The 23,784-nt window shown below is 37.9% G+C and overlaps 1 protein-coding gene across 1 annotated transcript in view; it reads right to left on the bottom strand.

The window, feature by feature from the left end:
- The window catches only part of ME1 (malic enzyme 1), a 195,780-nt gene that overhangs the window by 114,218 nt on the left and 57,778 nt on the right, over positions 1 to 23,784 (bottom strand). The window contains exon 3 of the mRNA XM_086608248.1: positions 20,354 to 20,503. Within this exon, the coding sequence (XP_086464374.1) occupies positions 20,354 to 20,503 (150 nt within the window). The remainder of the gene's footprint in view (positions 1 to 20,353; positions 20,504 to 23,784) is intronic.

The following is a 23,784-nucleotide window of genomic DNA, read 5'->3' as shown; positions in this document are numbered from 1 at the left end:
ACCAGCAATGTATTTGTCTATTTTCTATTAAAGAACCGTTCAGAAAAAATGTGTCATACTAACAGAATAATCCTTTCTTTCCTCTTTTTATAATAACAGGAGGCAATCTAACATGTCTCAGAAAATGCCAAAAATTTTTTAATGAAAAAAAGTTCAAACTTTTCTCACAACCCTACATGTTCAAAACTATTATTTGAACTATGAACTGTGCATAGAATTACAGTAGAGGTGACTTCACTTCCCTAGGCAGCCTAAATCAACAGGCTTAATAACAATAACAAAAAATCTCAGGGACCAGCCTCAGTTTATTTCTGAGCCTGACTTTCCCAAACTCCTGCACTTTGCAAGAAAGAGGTAAACTACCTCCCTACTCCATGTTGAAATTCCTTCCTATTTTTGTTGAGATTATAAAAAGTAGTACAATACAAACATTGTACTAGAAAGTAGGAGTACCTATATCCCCTCAAAGAACATTCTGCTCTTTTTTCACCAAGAAATAATAATATATTTTCCATTGCAACTGTTCAATATGGTCTCCCATCATCATATAAAATGTACTCAAACTTTTAATCAGATTTTACCTTACCAGGTTCCCTTGCGTAACAACATTCGTTCCAAGACCTCTGAGGCCTAATAAATACAATTGATGGGCTGATTCAAGAAATGCAGCTGTTCACAGATTTATTTATTTTTTTACCTTTCCCTCTCTACAGGGGTGAATTTCATTATTCTACAATGCACAGGTATTTCTTTGGATAAATAAAACAGTTCATGCTGAAAATGCAGCTGCTACTGGCCTTCATCCTGAATTCAACAGTATTAAAGAAACGTGGGCTTTACATTTTCTAAATGTTGCATACTCAAACTGTATTTAAACAGAAAAGTTTGTAAGACTCAAAACAAAGATTAAATCAAAAGCCAACATCAAAAAGGACGGGAGCATTAAGAGGACAGTATGTACTGTTAACATCTCTGAAAGCCTGGAGCTGTACATGAGTAAGATGTAGTTCATAAAACAGCTAAGTATCAGCAGCATAAGAAAGACAATGAAGAATAAGGTATCAACCCAGAAAAGACATAAAATTTTATAAATATTATGTTCTTATTTCATGCTTGGTATATAATTTCCTAATTGACTGATTAAAAATACTTGTATTTTAGAATAAAGTGACTTCAAGTATTCTGGAAGACAGATGCTAACATCTGCCAACTCCAGTTAGCTATACTGAAAAGAATAATGGAAGCCTCATTATAAATTTTTACAGTGACTCAAAATACAGTGTTCATAACCACTGTAAACAGGAAATGCTGATGTCGAGGGGTCTGAACAGTCAATCTTCAGCTACTGGAGCAAATTAGCATTTAGTCTTATTTCCAGACTCCCTTCTGAAAATGCTGTTTCCTGGCAGTATTTACACAGTGTCAGCAGCCTGTGTAGCACTCTCTCATGTGCCCAAGTCCATCAAAGCTGTTTATCAATCCCTGTTTGTAAGTGTAGTGCATTAACAGTTACTACAGTTAACATCTGCATAGCAGAGACAAGTTAAGTTCAGGGCATTTACAGAACAGTACAGTCTACAATGTGAATTAGCCTTAAGAGCAGAGAGGTGATGAAACTAACCTGAAAGACAGAAGCTGTATCCCTGGCATTTGAAAATACGACCTCAGGGGAATAAGGTTTCAGAAAAGAAAGAATAGGGTTTGGAGGAGTAAAAGGCACATAAACTCTAGTGACATAAAGATTCAGGTGCTGTGGGATCTTTCAGTATAGATGTTAAAACATTATTTAAAAACAAACAATAATGATGATGATAGTAATTAAAAAAAAAAAAAAGAAGACAACTAGGGTAGGTAGCTACTTAAGATTATAATTTTTCTGGTGCAAGCCTCAACAGGCTGCAGTGCTCCAGGTGCTGCACATCCAAGAACAAAAGTAAATACAGTATCCACACTCTGCTCAGGCCTGCCCAAGAGCTTCGACTAGAGTCCATGACTCTGTCTTGTCTCTTTGATGATGGACACTGTATGCTTCAAAGAGCCTCATCCAGGTAGCACTACAGTCAGAAGAGCTGTTCAAACAACCCCACGGGCTGCAGGAACTTCTAGATGGACTCCCTTTGCCCACACCCTGTGTTTTCCTTCCAGCAATCTTAGTTGGCAAAATGTCACAATCCAGTTGGACTGAGTGCATTTTCAAATACAGCCACAGCTGCCCAGAGACCAGACTTCAGGTCTCAGCACATTCCCTCTTCCACCACAGGGGATTAGGGAAGTGGAGAACCAGGGGCTGCTATTCAATAACTTGCAACACAGTGAGACATAACATCCCTGATCCGTCTCTGGGCAGGGAACAGGTCACACAGACATTGCCCCATCTACCCTTCTGCATCTGAACCAGGCTCCACAGTTTGCATACAGTGTATATTTTATAAATGGTAACACAGCTGAAGAGGTGAGAGTTAAAAAAGGTGCCTATAGCAGCACAGACTGCAGGAAAGCTGGAGAGGGACTTTTTACAAGAGCATGTAGTGATTAAACAAGAGGAAATGGCTTTAAACCCAAAAAGGGTAGATTTAGATTGGATATAAGGAAGAAATTTTTCACTCAGAGGGTGGTGAGGCACTGGAACAGATTGCCCAGAGAAGTTGTGGCTGCCCCATCCCTGGAAGTGTTCAAGGCCAGGTTGCATGAGGCGTTGAGCAACCTGGTGTAGTGGAGGGTGTCTCTGCCCATGGCAGGGGGGTTGGAACTGGATGATCTTTGAGGTCCCTTCTAGCCCTAACCATTCTATGATTCTATGAAAATGAATTGCAAATGCAAATGACTGCAAATGAAAAGTGAAAAGATAAAAAACCTGCACATGGGCTTCTGTCCTATTACTTTTCTCCAACAAGTCTGGACCCCTTAGCCTTCCAAGTGCCTGATTCTTACTACCAAAGCGTGTAATCTCTACACTGCTACTTTGAGTGCATAAAGGTTCTTACAAAAGGAACATTTTTCGCTTAAACATCCTGCTTTCACTTTGTCAGAATGCCAATCGGGTAAATTCAGGCTCCAGAACTGGGCAAAGAAGACCTTTGTACAATAAAAAGCAACCCAAAGAAGTAATTCCTCAATCGCTCTCATTCAACACAAAAAATATTACATTGTTAAAATAATCTGAGTAAAACTTTACAAGCCTTACACAGCAAAACTTTAAAACTAATTTTACGTGGTACATAAAGCAATTGTAGCCTGTCACTTTGCTAATGATCTGAAAGTCTCTACTTCATTTTGGAAACCATAACGTGCACCTCACATCATTTCAGATGAAAATTAAGAATACTTCATAGTAAAAGCAACACTACATGGACTTAGTCACTGCACACTTTTTGCATCAATTATATAAAACATTCATTATTGTATATCTAGATAACACTTTTTTAGAAAGTGCCTCACCTCCTTTAATTACAAAAGCAAACAGCACAGCATTTCGTGATCTAAACATTCAGACTGTAATGATGTATCCTCTTCACATAGCAACAGAGCAGATCAAATCATATCTTCTCTATAATCACTTCTTGAAACACGAATTTGTTGATTTAACTATATTCCTAAAGTATCATTCATCTAGACAACCGGCTTTCATGTATTGTTGCTTAACCACATAACAGCAATTCAATGGGATCATAGAATCATAGAATGGTTAGGGCTGGAAGGGACCTTCAAAGGTCATCTAGTCCAACCCCCCTGCAAGGAACAGGGATATCTCCAACTAGATCAGGTTGCTCAGGGCCTTCTTCTTTTGCACAGAAGCCTAAACTGATTTTTCTAGCTATTTCTTCAGTCATTCCAGTGGCTTATTAGCGTGCTCTTACCAACCAGCTCACCTGCCCTGGAGCTGCCTAGGGCAAGCAGTACGGGTACACGTTTAAGTCTCTTCTCATCGAAAGTGAATTCTGGTTTTTCAATAAGTAATTGATATGCAGTGAAAATAGTCAATTACGGTTCAAAAAGGAAAATTCACCCTTTGGACCTGATCTGCTCACAGCAATGCTAGTTATCCTACCTCCTCACTAATAACTACCTGTTCTTTCCTCCCCCTTCCCAGATACTACGTCCTTTCTAGCTTTGTATTCTGAGTCATTAACACCTCCTGATTCAAGTCCTTCCTGAAAGGATGGAAGTAAAAACTTGCTAAGACTGCAATCCAACCTGAGCGCTCAGTTTAGTCTCATTTCGGGATCTTCCCTCCATTTATCATCCATAAATAATTGGATGATAATTATTCCACTTCGTTAGTGGGATGGTAGCTTCAAGTGCCTCACCTCCTTTAATTACAAAAGCAAACAGCACAGCATTTCGTGATCTAAACATTCAGACTGTAATGATGTATCCTCTTCACATAGCAACAGAGCAGATCAAATCATATCTTCTCTATAATCACTTCTTGAAACACGAATTTGTTGATTTAACTATATTCCTAAAGTATCATTCATCTAGACAACCGGCTTTCATGTATTGTTGCTTAACCACATAACAGCAATTCAATGGGATGTGTGTGTTTGAAAAGGAAAAGGCAGACTTTGAGATATACTGTATTTTAAGAGCCAGAGCTGGTTTGCTCCAGAAGCTACTTAAACTCTTCTGACAGTTGCTCAATAAATAACTTAATTACTTACACTCTAACAGACACAAATAGAACTATTTGAAGATTGTGAATGAGAGAACAGTTTACCAGAGCCAGACTCATTAATTTTTAAGACAAAAAATAACCCACTGTTCAGCTTCAATAGATACCATGTTTGTATTATTTTATGCTAATATTAACTGTGTAAAGAACCATCAACAAACAACATCAACCATGTATCTACTAGGAATCTTGCAATGCTAACGATGTTTTTTAAAAAAACCTTTTAAATGTTATTTAAACTGTAAAGCACTCAAACAAGTGAGATCACTGTCCTTCTACTGACTTCAACAACTTGTGCTGCCCTGGCTCATTGGAACATGGAAAATTTCCAGTGTTTAGACAATAGTGTCCTTTAAGCCAGTTTTCACTGACCTTTAAATCACCATCATTTGCTCTCGATAACCATTAACAAGGACAAAAGTGAAGACTTATTAAAAAGGCTTCTTCTTACGGCATATCCTACTCAACTTCCACTTTAATGAAGAAGTCACTTCTGAAAAGAGACACTATCTTCCATCTGTAGAGCTGACCTTATCTGCTGCAGAGGAACCAAGGAAACCACTCAATTTACGTCGCAGTGACAGAGCAGTTCTTAACACAAGGAGCTGCAGGGCTAAGAGGTAACAAGTTCGAAGGCTGATGCAAAAGCGTCCGGGTTAAACTTGTCATACAAGACTGTCGGCGAGCGTGCCGGCATAGACCACAGATGTTTCACCCAGGCTTGAGCTGTAGGTGTACGGCATTTGCTGACATCTTCAAGACCTGCATTCTAAGGGCCCACTGACCACGGCATCATCCAGGCTGCCTGGGATGGCTGGAGACCACCCAGCCCAAGCCCCTTCCCGAGCAGGGTCAGCTAGAGTAGTCATTTTGCCTCGGCTTCCCCTGAGGTAAAAATTTGGTAAGGATCATGAATTTTCCCTACTTTTTAGTATGGAGTGTTAGCAGTAAAATGAAAATAGCTGTTCTAGTGCAGTTTGCTGACCCTAAAATCAAGTCCTTTCTGAATGGTGCTCCACTCTAAACATACACAGGAACCTATTCCTGCTTTCAGTGGAAACTGTATCAGCAGATAGTGACTGCAAATAACTCTTCTGTATTTTAGCACATAAAGGTGGGCACAACACTCTGGAAAACTACAGATCTCAATTTATCACCTGTACATTTTAAGATAAACTGAAACTATTTAATCTTAGGACAAAACCAAACAAACTTTAATCTCACAAGCGTTACTTCAAGAGAGAGAAGTAACAAAGAGACAGCAAGTAAGTTATTGGAGCCATTTTTAAACCTTTACAAAATGGACATTTTCTTCCTTAGAAACTTTTACTTTGAATAGAATTGCATGTAGGTATAGCATAAGTATTGTGCCCTACAACTACTAAAATAGTAGAAGAGATTAAAAATAATGTAATTGGAGTTGAAAAGCAAGCAATTATCCAGTCTCAGTTATTTCATAGTTATTTCTCCTGTCATTCACAGAAATTATATTAAAATAATCTTCTGTTTAAATTTTAATTTTAACATTTGACTCAGTTACAGACTTCTTATTCAAACAGAAACAAATGTTGGGCTTGAGTTTATTGCCTGCTAGAGCATACAGCGCCTTCCTCGGGATCTCACAGTGAATCAGTGATCTCTCAGAGCACCATTTAAGGGAGAAGCATAAAGTCTTACTAATGCAAAATAATCCATTCTGGATTCTCATACATCCACACTGGTTTTAATATTCATAGAACCACAGGATCATAGAATGGTTTGGGTAGGAAGTGACCTTAAAGATTGTCTAGTTCCAACTCCCCTGCCAGCAGCAGGGACACCTTCCACTACATCAGGTTGCTCAAAGCCTCATTCAATCTGGCCTTGAACACTTCCAGGGATGGGGCAGCCACAACTGCTCTGGGAAAGCTATTCCAGTGTCCCACCACTCTCAGATACAAGAATTTCCTCCATAGATCCAGTCGAAATCTCCCCTCTTTCAGTTTAAAGCCATTAGCCCTTGTCCTATCACTACATGCCCTTGTAAAAATCCCCTCTCCAGCTTTCTCGTAGGCCCCCTTTAGGCACTGGAAGACTGCTAGAAGGTCTCCCTGGTGTCTTCTTCACACTGAACAGCCCCAACTTTCTCAGCCTGTGTTCATGGGAGAGGTGCTCCAGCCCTTGGATCATCTTCATGGCCCTCCTCTGAACTTGCTCCAACAGCTCTATGTCCTTCTTATGTTGGGGTCTCAGAGCTGAACACAGTACTGCAGGTGGGATCTCAGAGAGCAGAGTGGCAGAATCAACCCCCTCGACCTGCTGGCCACGCTTCTCTTGATGTAGCCCAGGATATGGTTGGCTTTCTGGGCTGAGAGTGCACATTGTTGGCTCCTGTTGAGCAAGCAAGCAAGCATTCCTGCAAGTTATTTGTTGGAGTGATTAATATGGCTGGCTTACATGTGCCTCAACTCACCATGATACAGGGTAAGGGCAAGTGCAGCACAGAGAGACCTGCAGGAAAGGTAACTCCACAGAGAGAGCTGCAGCAGGAGGCACAAAGGGTACCTGCACCGGTGTTCCAAAACCACTTGTCTGAAATCAAGCGCTATTTTACACAGAGGAGTCTATTGACACTGACCAAACTGCCTAAGTGCAGCACTGATTGCAGGATCAGGTGCCAGGAAGGCAGTGGGGAGATCCCAGCAAAGCCCGTTATGCATCTGCCTCCCATTCTGCCCCTGTCCTGTTTTGGGGTTGCGACCTTCCTCATCCTCAGCCTTCCTGGATTTGAACGACTGCTGAATAACCGGAAAAACTATAAAGTACTCCAAAATGGGATTTTGAGGAAAGAAAAGAGTTCCCCTCAGATGTTATTTTGTTCAGCTTCCCACACTCCAAGAGTGCAAGCCCTGGCACACCAGGGCACTCTTCTGGTCCCAAACCAAAGGTATTCACCACTTAAAATGACATTTAAACGGCATTTGTTACATGCTCACTAACTACAAAAACTTTTCACGTATACACGATGATTTATTCTGTTGTTCCGCCCTCGTGACCAACAAGTTAGTCTTTGATGGCCACTGGGAAATACAAGAAGCTTTAACAGCAAATAGAGAATTTCAGGTTAGTACTTTACAGTGACACAAAGTTTCTTCACTAATAAGTAAATGTTATCACAGAACCGAATTCTCAGGTTAGCAATTTTTTCCCCTCACATTTAAAGGTAAGATTATTGTTTATAAATTCCAACATACCAGTTCTCTGAAATTCACTTATGGAAAAAGTGAGTATTAAAATTTTACCAGCAAAACCCAGGAAATGTATATTTATATTGTCTGTATAATGTGTATGTAATTATAGGGAATTAAATATATTTCCGAATAAACTAGTGATTTTCTGACTCAATTAAAAATTACTAGAAGCCTTTATATCAAAATTTGAGAAAAAAGTTATACTAGATGAAACCCCAAGGTAACATTTTAAGCATTAAACATCTGGAATGTATCTGGCCCACTGTTGTAAAGATCAACCTCATCCATTACAGGCAAATGGTCTTGTACTTTTCTTCCTTTTTATAAAAATTCAGTCATGACCCCATGTAAAGTTTTTAATTTCATAGTCAGTATCAACATTTTAGGGAAAAATACAGCATGCAATGATATCAGCTAACATGAACAGCTAACGTTATGGCTAGGCTTTGCTAAGTATCTACATGAAAAAAAAGCACAGATAGGGAACAGACATAGCAAGGAGTCATAGAAGCAGTCTTATGGGGTGATGGAGGTATTCAAAAAGCATCATCTAGCAGCCACAGTAGAAGTGTTTCTGAAACCTTATTTGTGAGCTTCCTACCCATCAAGGGACTCAAAGGCTCAAGACCAATGCCAGAAAGAGGCACAAGCTTTTCTGAGGACATTGTCATTGGAAGGCTATAGGCCATACTTTCAGTCACCTTTCAAAGATGACATTTGTAAAGCTTGAATGCAATGTACCAACCACTCATCAAATGACTGAGGTTGCAACCATCCTCAAGAAGAATCTCATTTCAGTGCATGCACTGGAGTGTTTTTACATTCTGTGCAAACTGGCAAACTGAAAATAGAAATAGGTATATTGCTTACAGCAAATGGAAATAGGGCAGAACTGAAATCTTTTTAGATATGCTGTTTACTTGAGAATCACAAATCCCTCATGCTCTTTTTCTGGTTACTTGTGAATAAACCATTAATCAATGGAACAGAAAGCAAACTGTGATCTGTGTTTTCATTTTCAGAAGCAAACATCTACATGTCATGTTTCAGGAGCTCGTTCTGGATGGTTACGGAAACCTCCCAAAAGACACACTGTTGCCCAAAACAGGCAGCATGTACAACCTGCCATACAGTGCAGAATACCTGTACATTTGTATATGCTTAGATAAATCTGAAGAACTCCAGGAGAAAAGTTAAAACAGATAAAATAATACCCTCTGATACAAGAAAGCTGCGATAATATGGTGAACTTGTAAATGGAAATGTGCTGCTGTGTCTCTGTAAGCTACATTAGAGCTTCATTTTAGCAACAGTAAACTGTTCCCTTAGATGGAACACTCCTCCACCAAAAAGTCCAAACCAGTAGTTAATTTCTTTATTCTAGAGTATGCTAAAATAAAGCTGTGAGGACTCCTACATTCCCTTTTTCCTTAAGACTAAACAGAAATTCAAGTTAAATGTAGTTGCTTTGTGAATAAACAGGCAAAAATGAGAACTGGCTTTTGACCGTCTTTCTGCCAAAGGCATAGGTTCTCATTCAGCACAAACTGAAGCTTGCTTTCCTTTTTTTATGTTTCTCAGTAAATGGTTCCTTGGAGTCCATCCCTTATTTCTGCCAATTGATTCATGCCTTCCACATCAATGTCTGCCTCTGGCTAGAAGTCCTGGTTTTTCTTACAAGAATTACTTGCTTTATTTAGTTTATACGCATTTTTACTGTTTTATCTATCTGATCTATGCTCTCAGCAGTCTCTTGTGCACCTACAGGTTTTCTAAAAAATACTGGTTTTCCTCCATGTGGTTTAATCATTTAATACTCATTGGCAGAAGAAAGTCCTTATACAAAGCAGAATTGACTTGAAATATCACCACTTAATTCACAGTGCCGTGGTCAGGATGACAGATGTATCATTGACCTTTCTCCACCCAACAGCAAATTACACTACATTAATGCCACTCTACAGTAGATTTATTAAAGTTATTATGACCTCCTCTTTCTATGTTTAAGTTTATTATAATTCGCACTGCTGACTCTCTTTACTGAATAGCACACATAAGAAAACAGTTGTATAAAGCTATAAAACTTTGCTAAAAAAGATGAAATGCAAGAAATAAAAGCATTCATTTCTATCCCAAAACTTTCGTCTCTTGTCTTCTCCAGAAGCCTCATATCAGCAGAGGCATATGGCTGTCTCAAAAGCAGTGTGTAAAAATCTCCCAGACTAAAGCCATAAATATAGAGAAACCCAAGATTAAAACACATAATCACCCCATTGTTACACTCTGAAGGCTGAAAACTTTTATGCTTTCTCTTCACTTTAAATTTTCCATTTTAATACCTGACTATTTAACTTATTTATTTAGAAAGCTTCTAGTCAGAGACAGAAAATGATGATAGAATATCCAAGCTACCGTGAAGTTAGAATGATTTCGCTGGGGGTTTTCCTTCCTCTCTTGGACTTCACCACATACAGTCACAGGAAGAAGTGATTTTTTTTTCTAAAAGCTACTATATCTTGTACTGAAAATGCAACAATGAGACAATGTTGGACTGCTGAGTAACAAGAGTATTTTGAACAGAGAAGCTGCTGAACGTGCAAGCAGGGGATTTGGGTGGTGCTGAAGGACGTGCAACAAATGTACAGAAAACGAGAGTTGGAGAAATTCCAGGGTAAGTACGCCCCTAAATGAAAGCATCCTCTGAACATGGGCTGGGATATATACAGAATGAGCTAATAAAGCATTGTACTGTTTCTAAGTCACTGGTGTCTCATCTGAAATACTAGTGGTACCTCATTTTGCAACATCAGGAGATAGCAATGGGAATTACTGGGGACTTGGAAAAAACTTTCTGCATGGAGGTAGACAGCAGGATTCCTCTGTCACTAAGATGATCTCAGTAAATAAAAAAACCCACACTAAATGTTTATCAGTCACCTGTAATAGTTCACTGCAACACGCTCATGTTGCCTACACATACATCCCTACTGCTGGTCATACCTATTTGTAAACACATGCAGTAATACCATTTCTTTTTTATCCTATTGACAAGTAAGCCCTTTCCCTTCCACTGCATAGCTCCAGGGAGAAAGAGGCACACATCTTTTTCTTAGTATTTCTTAAGGAATGAATTGTGAGTATAAGCAGCACAGAAGGGCACGAGGATAGCCTGTGAGTGTACACACTTCACATCTTCAAGAGCAGCTAACACCTACAGAAAAGTAGCTTTTTCCTTTAAGTGCTTCTCCCTGTATAAATGCACCCTACCAGCAGCCCTTGCAGTTTTGCCCTGGGGGAGGGCTACCTCCTCTATGAAGGTTTTGGAAAAGCCACTTTTCAGAAAACTGAGAGACTGCCATCCAAAACACAAACAACTCTGTAACTCCTCAGTAACAGCAAGTTCAACATAAAAGTTAAATAGCCGTTAGTACTGGTGTCTAGTATAGCAACACTCAGCAAAGAAGTCACAGCTGCTGCCTTAGTTGAGAACCATCAGCTGACTTCATTTGTGCAATGAGCAACCCTTACTGATAGAAAGTGATTTCATTTTAACTGCATCATAGCATCTGTGCAATTGTTATCCCCCTTCTTTGATAAAAGAGAGTCCCTTGGATGTCTCAGCACACCACAAGACAATATAAGTCTTCTAAAAGGACCTTTTATTGTCAGTCTAAAAAGCTAAGCATGCCTTACTTACACTGACGGTGCGCACAACAGCCTCCAAAAAACAACTTGTAGCTCCTCGTCCTTTCCTAACCTCTTTTCGACCATTTTTTCTCCATAGGTAGATTAGTTTTTAACTTTACAGTTTCTGGCTGTATTTGGCTACACTGAAAGATTTACCTCACCTTCTGCAGCAAATCAGTTGCATTGCTCTAGAGAGAAGCCTAGGAGAAAACTAGCATTATGTGTCTAGGCAGGTATGTGGTGGCCAGAGTCCTGGAGCAAAATATGGGGCAACTCAGAATGACGGTAGAAACATCTTTATTATTACTAAGTATGCTCATACAGATTAAAATGGATCTGTTCTTTCTCTGAAAGCCACTCCTGATGAGGAGGAGTTTGAGACACAGGTATCAATACACTGAAGATCATTAATGGCAAAAAAGTTTAAATCTCCAAGACAAGGGATTCAGGCCTTAAAACCAAAATGATCACCTGCTTTATGTTGGAGCCACCAGTATTAGTGCTGTGTCACACTTTACTTTGAGCACTGTCTTTGAGGATCTGACATTACTAGGATCCTCCACAAAGGGATTCACGCTCTCTGGATAAGAGGATCTGACAATCCAGGTTCCTGTTCCAAAGGCTGATCAGACACCTGAAAAAATCTTGGATCATCATCTTTGTTTGTGTGCCACAAGCTGTCACTTGTCTGTGTTGTTCGAAATGAGTGCTGGGACAGTGCAGAATTCCAGTTCACTGACATGTAAACTATGTTCACCCGCAGGCCACAACTTCAGGGCTGTCCAAAGCCCTCCAACCCAGAAGAGAGGCAACTACATCTGTCATACTGCACAAGTACTAAAGATGAAGTAGTATCCTTTTGCAGGCATTGTGTGGGATCTTCCACCAAAGAAGATATCTGTTTATGCAAGTTGGAAGAGCTACCTCTGTACAAAGAGTGGGCAGCCCAGAAGCTGGGCAGTTCAAAAGCACACTTGGGAGCATCTCTGTGAAAGTCAGGAATATGAAATTACAAAGTATATGTTGCCATCTTGCACACTAGATCCTTATTATATCCAAGGGTGGGATTCTTCCGATACTGTGAGATTCAGATAACAGAACTGCTCCTCAGGAAGACAGATGCTGGCTGCTGGGGAACTACTGTTTGTATTAACTCCAAACACTGAATTGGGTAAGACCTCTGGCTGTTCGGGTCTGATGATGTGAACTTAGAACTTCTGTATAAATGGGCTTGGTGAGTTTGACTAAGGGACAAGCTGTTTTTCTGGATAACTGGTTCAAAAGGAGACAGTGGTATGCCTTGCAGTCTCAAATGGCCAACAATGAAGGATAACTCTATGAAAGAGTCTTTGATGATTTCAAGAGATAGGACTATTGCAAGAGAACAGAAACATTTTTGACAGACTACTTTATCTGGACTTGGATGTAAGGATCTTACAGGACAGGAATCATTCCTCAGTCTTCCTTGTGGACTAAACAAACCAGCAGCACTAGAACTGAATTTGTATTTTTGAAAAAGACATTGAGACCCCTTAAATCTACAAGTCTGCTTTTGGCATACCTTTCTATAGCTAAAATAATAACTATTGAACAGTTGTAACTATAAAAACACTTATAACAAAAGAAATGGTCTAATGATTAATTATTACTTAACATCCAACTACTTTTCTATTTCCTCCTGAAGCAGTCTACAAAGAAGGGTTCCTAAGAAGGGACAAAAAAAAGAGGCAATTCTAAGTATAACAAATCATACAGTCCTGAGGAACAACATCGAAAACCCACATGAGATGTCAGACTGCCATATTTGTCAAGAGTTTGATAGTCTGTCCTCAAAACCATGTTGAACTAAGGAAAGTTAGGGCTCTCTTATTGAAGCGAGTGACTCTTAAAAGGTCTGCTTCAAGACCAAACGATATTTACAGGGGGCTTTATAAATCTAGCATGCTGACAGGGGTTGTTTCATCACAGGAAGAAATTGGTAGATAAATACTGCTTGAATAGAGCCAATGAGTAGACATCTCCATACTGTATTACCTGATACTGCAGTGTTGCTCACAAGTCTTTGGCCAAGTTGAGGTGTGAGAACTAAATAAAATCTCTGCCCTTAAAGTACATTTCATTAAAGAATGTACTACTTCAGGAAATCTGGAAGCTTGTAATCAGAAGGTAGTACTGTGGACTAGCATAAAGTCAAAATCTGTCTAAAAATTCAGGTAAAAAGGAAGACATTGAAGAGTAATATGGCTATATATTAGTACAAGTCCTAATTATTAATATGAAACTAGAACTTTCCAAAAGAATATCACTATTTTAAAAAGACTTTGGTATGTTTATAGTTCATTTGTTGAAAAGGATATATGCTATCTTTTTATGTGGTATTGGCACTAGAGAGAAAAGATTAGTCAGAGTAAAGACATTTAACTCGGGATCATGTGCTTTCTGTCCAGTCTTCTGCATGTAGATCCACAAAATAAGTGTTTTACCAAACAAAATGAGAAGGGTCTAATAAGCAGTGCATTAATAACCGTCACACTAACTGTCCTTCCTATGCGGTGAAAAGCATTACTAAGAAAATACTTTGTTTCAGAGGACTCTTAGTAGGATGCATAGTGAGGAAGATAATCATCATATGCCAAAACCCATAGAAGTGTAAGTTCCCATTGGTTTAGACTGCAGATGTCCTTGAAAAGACAAATTTGATAAATTTACAAATAAATAAATCTCCAAATTTGTGGAAGAGGGAGAACTTTCTGTTCTAATCTCACACGAGAAATGGTGGAAAAGTGTGAAAAATAACAGTATCAACCAAATGATGACAAGGATCTCCCAAAAATACCCAGAATGGTGTGAAGGAAGTGGACAAGTAAACAGAGACAGGTATGGCCAGTATGATAATTTTGGCACTCTTGCACAGAAACCACCAAGGATGGCTTTGTAGAAGGGCTCCAACGCTGAATAGCTGTCTTCCTCAGAAGACTGTGCTAATGGAAAGAAAATGACCAAACATTGACTGCTGCCAAACATTTTGAGAGAGTCATGTTTGGAGTAGGGATGGCCTCATTTCCTCCTGCTCACAGCCCAGATGTACTCCCTCCAGAAAAAACAGAGCAATGCACCATCAAGAGGTACAACCTTAGGTCTGAAAGCCAGAAATTCTATGCTTTTGATGTATTTTAGGACAAAGTTTCTTTTATGTCCATGATGAAAATCTCCTAGAAGATTACCTGCATAATAAATCACCTGTGCAGCCCGTAAGGGTAAGAGGCTAACAACAGGTAAAGCTCCAACCCAGACAAGACTAAATGAAAGCATAGCGTAAAGCGTGACTTCTGCAAGTGTTCTACAAATATACTGCAAATATCTTCCACTATTGCCGTAGGTATTGCCTACATGCAAACACCAAGTACATACGAAAAATAGCACACTATGGAGAAAATTGTATTTCATAACGCTAGGTCAGGACTACATACTCTCAGTTTAGCATAGGCTAATTATTCACTATTTTATTCTAAGGTGCAAGTTTAATAAAAAGAGAAAAATTCACACTATGACTAAATGGCGAAACTTATTGCCAAAATATTACCAAAAGCTACGAATTTAACTCAGTTCAAGAGAGACTAGATATAACCTACATAATATCTTAATGTTTTCAAAATCAAGATATAATTTTTTTTCATTTGTTTCTTAGAATGAAAAATTGGCTTAACATTTACAGAGCACTCTAAGACCAAACTGAGTCCAAATGACATCTTCTATGCAAGAGTCTCACACCTTCCCCTGCAGCATTACTGGCTGCAGACTAAGTTGAATACACCTTGGGCACAATCCAGCATAGTATGTTTCTAGAAGACAGTCTAGGAGAAGAGAGGAATTTAACACTCTCGCAGTGTGCCAATTTTCCTTTTCCAACTTTTCAGAGCAGGGCAAATGCTATGCTAGGAGAATCCATTAGCCTTACTTCCAAGCCGAGGAAACAACAGCACGCTAAGCTACGTTTTACTCTGATGAAGGTAACAGAGCAGACCAGAATCACGCCAAAGAGTAGAATTACTGGGTGTCATGAGATATCATGGTTGTCAACTTCACAACGTTGTCATCTTCACAAGAGACAAAAGTGAAAATGACAAACCAACATGTATTTCAAAAGTCCTTGGTGAGGCTCTGCAACTGCCATCATTGCCAGGCTTTTGAAATCAATAAGATTGTCTAAAATGAGAAGAAATGCTACAGCTCTGCTAATTCTCTGTCGTGGTTTTACAGAGTAACTTGCCACCTGAGCCATGCTGTTACTACACGCAAGCCACACCAGTGCCTGTTGAAGAATGGAACTCCCACAGGCTGTTTCCAAAGAAGCATTTTGCTGTATTTTACACCTTTATTGCAACACATTTTGACTTCAGAGACTGCCCTAATGATCAAGCCCTTACAAGAGATCACTTAAGAAACCCTCACACTTTCTGTTTTTCCAGATGAAAATTCAGCATAGTTTTCAGTGGAAAAATACTAGGAAAAATAATTCTGAAACTCTTGCTTTGTTATATCTTCTAATATAATTTTACGTTACACAATAATCAGTTTTAACTAAATGAAGATACTAAGATAATTACCCACAGTAACAATCAGATTAATCGAGTCTCTAAAAAAACATATATATGTTTTGTCTGGGAAAAAACATCTAAATATGCTGATAAAATCTAAGGGGGCAGTTATACCGGTGAAGAAGTTAGGTCAAATGAATCCTGACCTTCTGGACTCAATCAAGAAAATATCACGTATCTAAGGGCGAGACAGACAGTCACAAAGAAGCACCAGGAATCGAACTTGCTCATGTGATACAGGAGTACTTGACAAGTTTTTGGCCTCCTGTAAGCCAAATCTAGTTTCTGAAGAGACCTGAACGTCAAAAGCACCCAATGGAATTAAGAAAAATAAAAATCCAGACTCCAATGAAAGCCTCACAAAAAAAAATTATGACATGTACTGCAGGATCATCCTTGCGCTGCCAGACTGCAATCTCTGCCATTAACATCTAACATCTTCTGTCACAGGAAATAAATACTTCCCTATTATTTAATTCATTTTCTTCATAAAAAAGTGATGCTATCTTGCAGCTGGGAATCTCAATATGTAAACATTACTTTGTCAACAAAAAAAGAGCTCACACTTGCAGCACTTGCATTCAATACAGTATATCTGAACCATTGTAAATGTAAACACATACAATAAATGTAAATAAATACATTCCCTTTGAGGAGTATGAGGAAAGGAACTGATCCCAAATTTGTATGTGCTGAGTCAGACATGCACTCCAGTGAGGAGGCAATCTGGTATTATATAGGCACTTGCAAACTGAGTATTTAGCATGATAAACTGCTTTCTGAAAAGTTGATACTAAAGACTGTTAATAACATTCCAAGTGCTATCTAAAAATATTGAGAGAGCTAAACCAAACACATTTTAAAAATACTTACTTAAAGTCAATTCAAAATGTAATCTTGCTTAGACTTGGGGAGAATAAGAGACCTCTAGATATGTTATGTCTAGTCATTTGTGAGGAAGGAAAACAAGAAATACAGAGTTGAAAGAATTATTACAGAAGAAAACTTCTGTGAGAACACTTTGCTTCTATACATTAAAAAAAAAAGAAAAATCACTTCAAAGTTTAAGGCTGACATATTTTGCCTTTTAAGAGACTGCATCTGTATCTTCAATATGCAGCATCAGTTTCAAAATAGCTGCTTTAAAAGTGGTTCCTATTCAGCTTGACAGCGTGTGACTGCATCGGGAAGTTATTTCAGAGGAACTTTGCCATGCCTGTGTGGCTGCAAGAGTTACTAGGGCTTGCTTTGCTCACATTCTGTTTGAAATGACTTTTCCTTCTAGGAATGGAAATACATAAACAGTCACCTAACATTTTAACAACATCCAAAGTCTTCAGCATAGCAATACTTGGCAATTTTTCCTCCTCTCTCTGAATGCTAAGTTTACACAAGAACCTTAAACTCCTGGATGTTCTCTATATGATGTAAAAAGTTGATTTTGGTTTCTTAGAAGAAATTTCCATTGAACTTTCCCATATTTATTCTTTTTGGATGAATAAAGCAACTGAAAGAACTGTTATATTTTAGAAATTCATTTATAGAAATAGATTGTTTCTTGGGAAGTCTGCAAAAGTTGTCATAGGTATGTACACGCTTTGTGCAACTGAAGAATTTTTTACTTCAGGAATTTATTTTTAAATGATGGATAGAAACTCTGCACCAAAAAGTGACCTAGTAGAGATTCTGAGATAATGCTCTTACTTATAGCGTGATCACTGCAGTAAAGCCACAATTCCATCACATTCCCAGCATAAGCCTTTAAAGCTTTTATCTGTACAGGTCCAAATTCCTTCTCCGACCTACCTCCTGGAGGAGCCTGTTTCTTCCCTCATTCTCCTCAATGGTTGTGAGGAAGACCAGAGAGACTGGTCATCTAGATGATATTTCTGCAACTAAGTGGTGTAGGTGGGTGCATGTTATAGATCTGCTGTCAGATCCATACTGTTTATTTTCAGAATAATGCTCTTATTCATTAAATTGGTGGATTTTAACACTTGCATCATCACCGTCACTCTTCAGAAGAGCTAAATATATCATCAGAATGGAAGTTCACTATCCATGTGCCAAAATAACAATCATTTTAAAGAGGAAAAGAAGAAAATTCACAGCAAATATAGACAGTTAGTGCAACGTGATTTATATATATATATTTTATATTTAGTTAGTGCAACGTGGTAGTTTTATATTGCAGTTATTTGTTGAGTTGAGAAAATTTAGCTTCATTTGCTGAGTTGACAAAGTTCAGCTTGCTGTTCCAAAGCCTGCACAACACATGTATTACTGTTCTTATGCCTTGCTTTTGAAAGCTTTTTATATCGTATTTAAAACTAAAAGGAAAATAAAATGTAAGCTTGTGACGACATACATTAATGATTAAAAAAATCCATAATTTAAGTCTACTCAATTCTCATTGCAGGAGAGGCTAAAGAGTGGCTTAGTTGCAAAGTGGAGAACTGAGAAGAGGTTCTTGTTTCCCAGCATATCTGTGCTAACTGCATGTCTAAAGTGTGACATGTTTCAAGTTGACAGATCCATAAATTTATTAGTGACAGAGTGACGTGAACTAGGATTTTAGTCTTAATATCTAGAGGAGAAAGATTTAGGGCATCTTTCTAAGTCCTCTGCAGATAAAAATTCCACCAAAAAAAAAAAAAGGCAAAAAGTTGAAATGTTTCCTCTCCCTGTCCCTACCTCCCAAATTAGTTTATTCCCCATGTCTTGAATGTGCTTAGGATCAGGCTGAAGAATGGAGTACAGGAGTCTGAAAATCTCTAAAGGGGGCTGGTGGGTTGCTTCAATTGCTGCTGCAAGCTGTGTCTCACGAGTTGCAGACTAACACTCAACTGAACTAATTTAAGTTTTTACTCTAATTTTATACCACAGATGCTCCACATGTCTGGGGAGAAAGTGAAGAGTACATGCATGAGCAGAGGTGCATCTTGTGCAACATCCTATACAGCAATGGAAATCAAAACGAGGGGCAATGAGACCAGCTTAGGCAAAGACTTAATTTCCAGGCACATTTAGCACTTCTTGGAAGGCAAATAAAATCACCATGGTGGTAAATACTGAGGGGAAAAAAGAAACGACTTCTCTTGATAGAGGAGGCACCTAAAAGCCACAGATCATTAAACAGGTTTAAGTAAGCATTCCTGAGGTCTTTTTGAACTTTTTAATGTGTACAGAAGTGGGAATTCTTGTTTTCTGCAGTTGGCCAGATGGTCCTGACTCATTCTGTCAGTCACAAGGCCAAAATGATTTTTACATTAACAACAACAGAACCTTGAAGCCATAAGTCTTCTCCCTCAAATACCTCCTGCTGAATAATTTTTGAGCAGTCATTTGTTCCCTTTAATCTTGCAAGCTTCTTATTTTCGATCAATGCCTTGACTGTAAAAAACCTGTTTCTGTTAACAGAGCTATGCAACATACAGCTCATTTATCTCTTCCTTTGCCAGAAAATTCTGCAGAAGGCGCCAAAGTGTTGTTCCAGTTTGCACTTGAAGGCACTAGTATACACAAGGTTCTCAAACAGTAACCACCATAAATCTCAAACTGTGTGGGCTGATGTTCAAGGGGCAGAGTGAAACAGAAGCATCTACCCTTCTTTCAGACCACTTCCTCATCACTCTATAAATACAGATACTGTATACAGAATAAAAGCACTCCAGTAACCAGCCTACGAAACAACATTATTAAGCAGTGAGACAGGCGCTTTGATTATTATTGATTATTTTTAAGATGTCTGTAGGTACATATATAATGCATCCTTGGTTTGTATACACCCTATTTTTATATATGTATGTATAAAATACCTATAATGTAACTATTTATACAGGTAAAAGCTTATGCTCTTCAGGTTGCTAAGACAAATCTAAGAGTAAGGATCCATTCTTCTCTTGTCTTGTAACATGCAGCCAGGATTCCAAAAAACTCAGTTAATGAGATTAAAAACATACCCATGTTTTAATACAGCTAAAACAACCATTTGCACTCTTAATGCAATACAAATTATTCTTTAATGTAGACCAAAAGTGTAGTTCGAATTATCTCAATTATTGCAGTTTTGGCTTACATTCAGCTATGTTAGAAAACCCCTGCAGAAATCTGCCAAGAGGAAAATAAGATATAATTACTTTTGTTTGAAGTATAAACTTACATACCTTGGCCTCCGAAATGCTAAACCATATTGTTGGCAAGCCAGTCCCACAGTGGGAGTATAAACAATAGGCATGAACTTTTCAATGTCAGAAGTCAGCACTTTATAGAAAAGCTTTTCGTTTCGATCCTGAAGACTCATTAGTAGAATATATCTGTGGAGAATTACATATAATTAGACAGACATCAAGTGAACATATAAAGTAAATTTAGAAATACAAAGGTGTTTAGATAATTAATTAAAGCTATGTTTGTTCTACAACAGCCTCTTTCCTGTTGAGAGTATTTAAATTCCTCCTTGTCTTAATAGCACAAATGATTCAGACACAAAGGATAATGAACTGGTTGAGACAGAGAGAAGCCAAAACCATCATGAAGTTGACAAACTCTACATGCACAGGAAGCTAATCGCTCTCACGTACAAAACACTATACTGCAATTGAGTATTTGGTCTGTCAGAATCTAATCCATACATATCAGTTCTTCCACTTGAAATGAGACCATCATTAAACAAAATTTAAATAAGCTTACTCTCTTGCCCAAAAAAAAGGAAACTAAAAATGTTAGCTTTTTCTGTTCTTGCCTTGATGATAGAAATTTCTCTTAAATCCAGACTAGCAGTTCAAATAAATACTTCACCTGAATACTGTAGGACAAAGCTTTCAAAAACAAAGCATACACACATGGCCTTTCATCCCTGAAGTCTTTGTAATTAAATCTGCAATGTTCTATCTCTTAATGGAAATCAATTTTTGATTACTTTTTAAGAAGTTTTACATTTATTTAAAAAAGAAAACCAATGAGAAAAAAAAAAATCAGATAAATGAGAGTGAAAAAAGTTCATGCTTAGCTTGATCTACTTTTCACTACCATCTCACATTGAATAAATACACTCCTGCTCCAAGGCCCCAACTAGGAATCCAAATTTCAGTGCTGAGTATGACAGATGATATGAATCTATGAGTGACTTGAAGTTATACTAGTTAACACAGGTACGACTCTGGTCACTTTGTGAACACTTATATTTAGAAATCTGATGATCTCAAATCTCACCTCTCTATTCACTAGTTTTAGTAAGGTTAAATATTACTTCAAAAATTAAGTAGTCTTCTATACCAATAGGTTTACATAAAAACTTTAACTTACTTTATGTATACAATTTATGTAGGCTGGTGGGTTTTTTAATTTACAATGGATTACTAATTACTTATACTTTAAAAGTTTATAGGCTGGTGGGTTTTTTAATTTACAATGGACTACTAATTACTTATACTTGCATTACTTATACTTGTTCAAGCTTAGCTTGTATACCAGGGAAGCATTTCTTTCTCAGTCTGCTATAACTCCCCCAGTTTGGCAGCTGGGGACTGTAATGAGGTGACAGAAGTGAGGCAAAACAGTGTCCCTCCCCGTGTGTCACTACAAGTACTTTAGACCCTAAACAGATACACATCTAGAAACCAAAGAGTTGAAGATGCACTCTAAATACCATCACCATGAGGTATCCCGAACCTCCTTCCATCATACACATTAGTTTTGAATGTTCTCCAAGGTTAAATTATATCCTGCACTTGTAGTTCTCAGCTACAAATATACATACATACTCGTTTTCTTTCATGTTATTACATTTCCCTACTAACCTTTCATTTTCCCAGTATTTCATTATGATATAGTATATCTTTCAATTCTTGGAGCATTTTCTTTACTAAAACCTTTCTCCTGAGGATGATTATCCCAACATTTATCTTGAAACACAAGCTCTTTCACATATAGTTGTGAATATGCTTGAAGACATTAATTTTGTTTCCAGAGGATCTTGAAAGTGATGTTAGAGAGTGTCACGCATACTCTGACCTGCTCTATACTGGGGACTGCAAGCATTCATGCAAGCCGCATCACTATGTTTTGAAGCAGTTACCAGTATATTTTTTCATCACTTTCATTTAAAATAAGATGAGACTACTTAAGACTTTAAAATATTTTTTATTATCCTTTCTTATTACTCAGATGAAGCCTGGATTTTAAATGGCATAGAGAAATCTTTTACAAAAGAAATTAAAAGTTTAGGAAAAGGCTTCCTCAAGGGCTTCAAATCAAAAAACTATCTGCTAAAACTCTCTATTCTGTTTTTACTGTTTTATAGCATTAAATTGGGGGTTTATTTTCTTATTTGCATTTATCATGCCACTTCTATATTCAGGATATGCTAAAGAAATTGCAAAGATAATAACTGCATACTACTTACAATCACATTTTCAAATATTACATACTTGGCCATATCCAAATAAGCATAGAAAATATTATTGTAAAGTGAAAATTTCTAGAGAAGTGCAATTTTGATCAGGAGGCTACTTTTCAGCGGCAGGTATAAAACATCTCTTCTTTCTCAGCGTAACAATTTGCTTAGGGGTATCTCAAAAATTCTTTCTTAAGTGGAAAACCAAAACCATCTTCAATATGGTGCTGGTTATAACACATTAGACAACAAGTATGCGTCTTTTAGCAACATCCAAATAAACTACAGAACTAAAAGTATGAAGTGGTTTTCAGCATTGTGTTTTTTTAAAAAAGATATAGTTAAAACGCAGTATTTAATGGAATCTTTTACTGAAGCCCACATTTAATTGAAAACATAGTGAAAACAAGCAATAAAACACTGAGAACAATCCTTTGTGCTATAAAAAGGCAGAAAAATATTATCTGTCCTCAGACAAGGAGTCCTGAATGAAGATTTCAGAGAAGAGCTTCAGAGGATGAAAATCAAGGCCTGGCAATTAAGACAGAGGGGATTGCCAAGCATTCAAATTGCAGGACGTCACTTTTCCCTCTTGCCTTCACTTAAGAACTTTTCACACTAGTCTGCTATTAAGAAGGGAATGAAATACAGTAGCAACAAAAGCATATAAACCAAATATCATCCAAAACCCAAAAGAAAACTTATATAACCACCAGACAATTACTGATGATTTCTTAGGATAACTGGCCCTACCATCCCTCACATGCGTTTTACAAGGCAAAATGTATGGTAAAAAAAGGCACAAAACAAGCCCAAAGTTTGATTGCTCTTATCTTGCAAAACATGAGAGCAAAGAAAGGAAAGTGGGAGGAAACACTATTATTTTTAACCTGTGAAAGATACTTAGCTCCATTACTTTGCATCATCAGTATCTATACGGAAATGCTATTAAAGACAGAGAACTTTAAGAAAAAACAAAATAACACAGCATTCTTAGGAAAATTGATTTGATGGCACCTCTCCTAATGTTCACGCATGCAGTATAACATTTTACCTATGCGATTCTTAGAAGAAAGAAAAGCCCAGACAGAAGATGTGGCTGTGTCAGGGGCAACGATTTCAGTGTCAATACAGAAAGACAATTAAGAACATACAGGGGAGGAAAAAAAAAAAAAGATTCAATTACTTGCAGAATCCATC

Source organism: Tauraco erythrolophus, chromosome 2 (assembly GCF_009769465.1).
Source record: "Tauraco erythrolophus isolate bTauEry1 chromosome 2, bTauEry1.pri, whole genome shotgun sequence".
NCBI lineage: Eukaryota > Metazoa > Chordata > Aves > Musophagiformes > Musophagidae > Tauraco > Tauraco erythrolophus.
The sequence above is the reverse complement of the archived record's forward strand: the minus strand, read 5'-3'. Positions and strand labels throughout refer to the sequence as shown.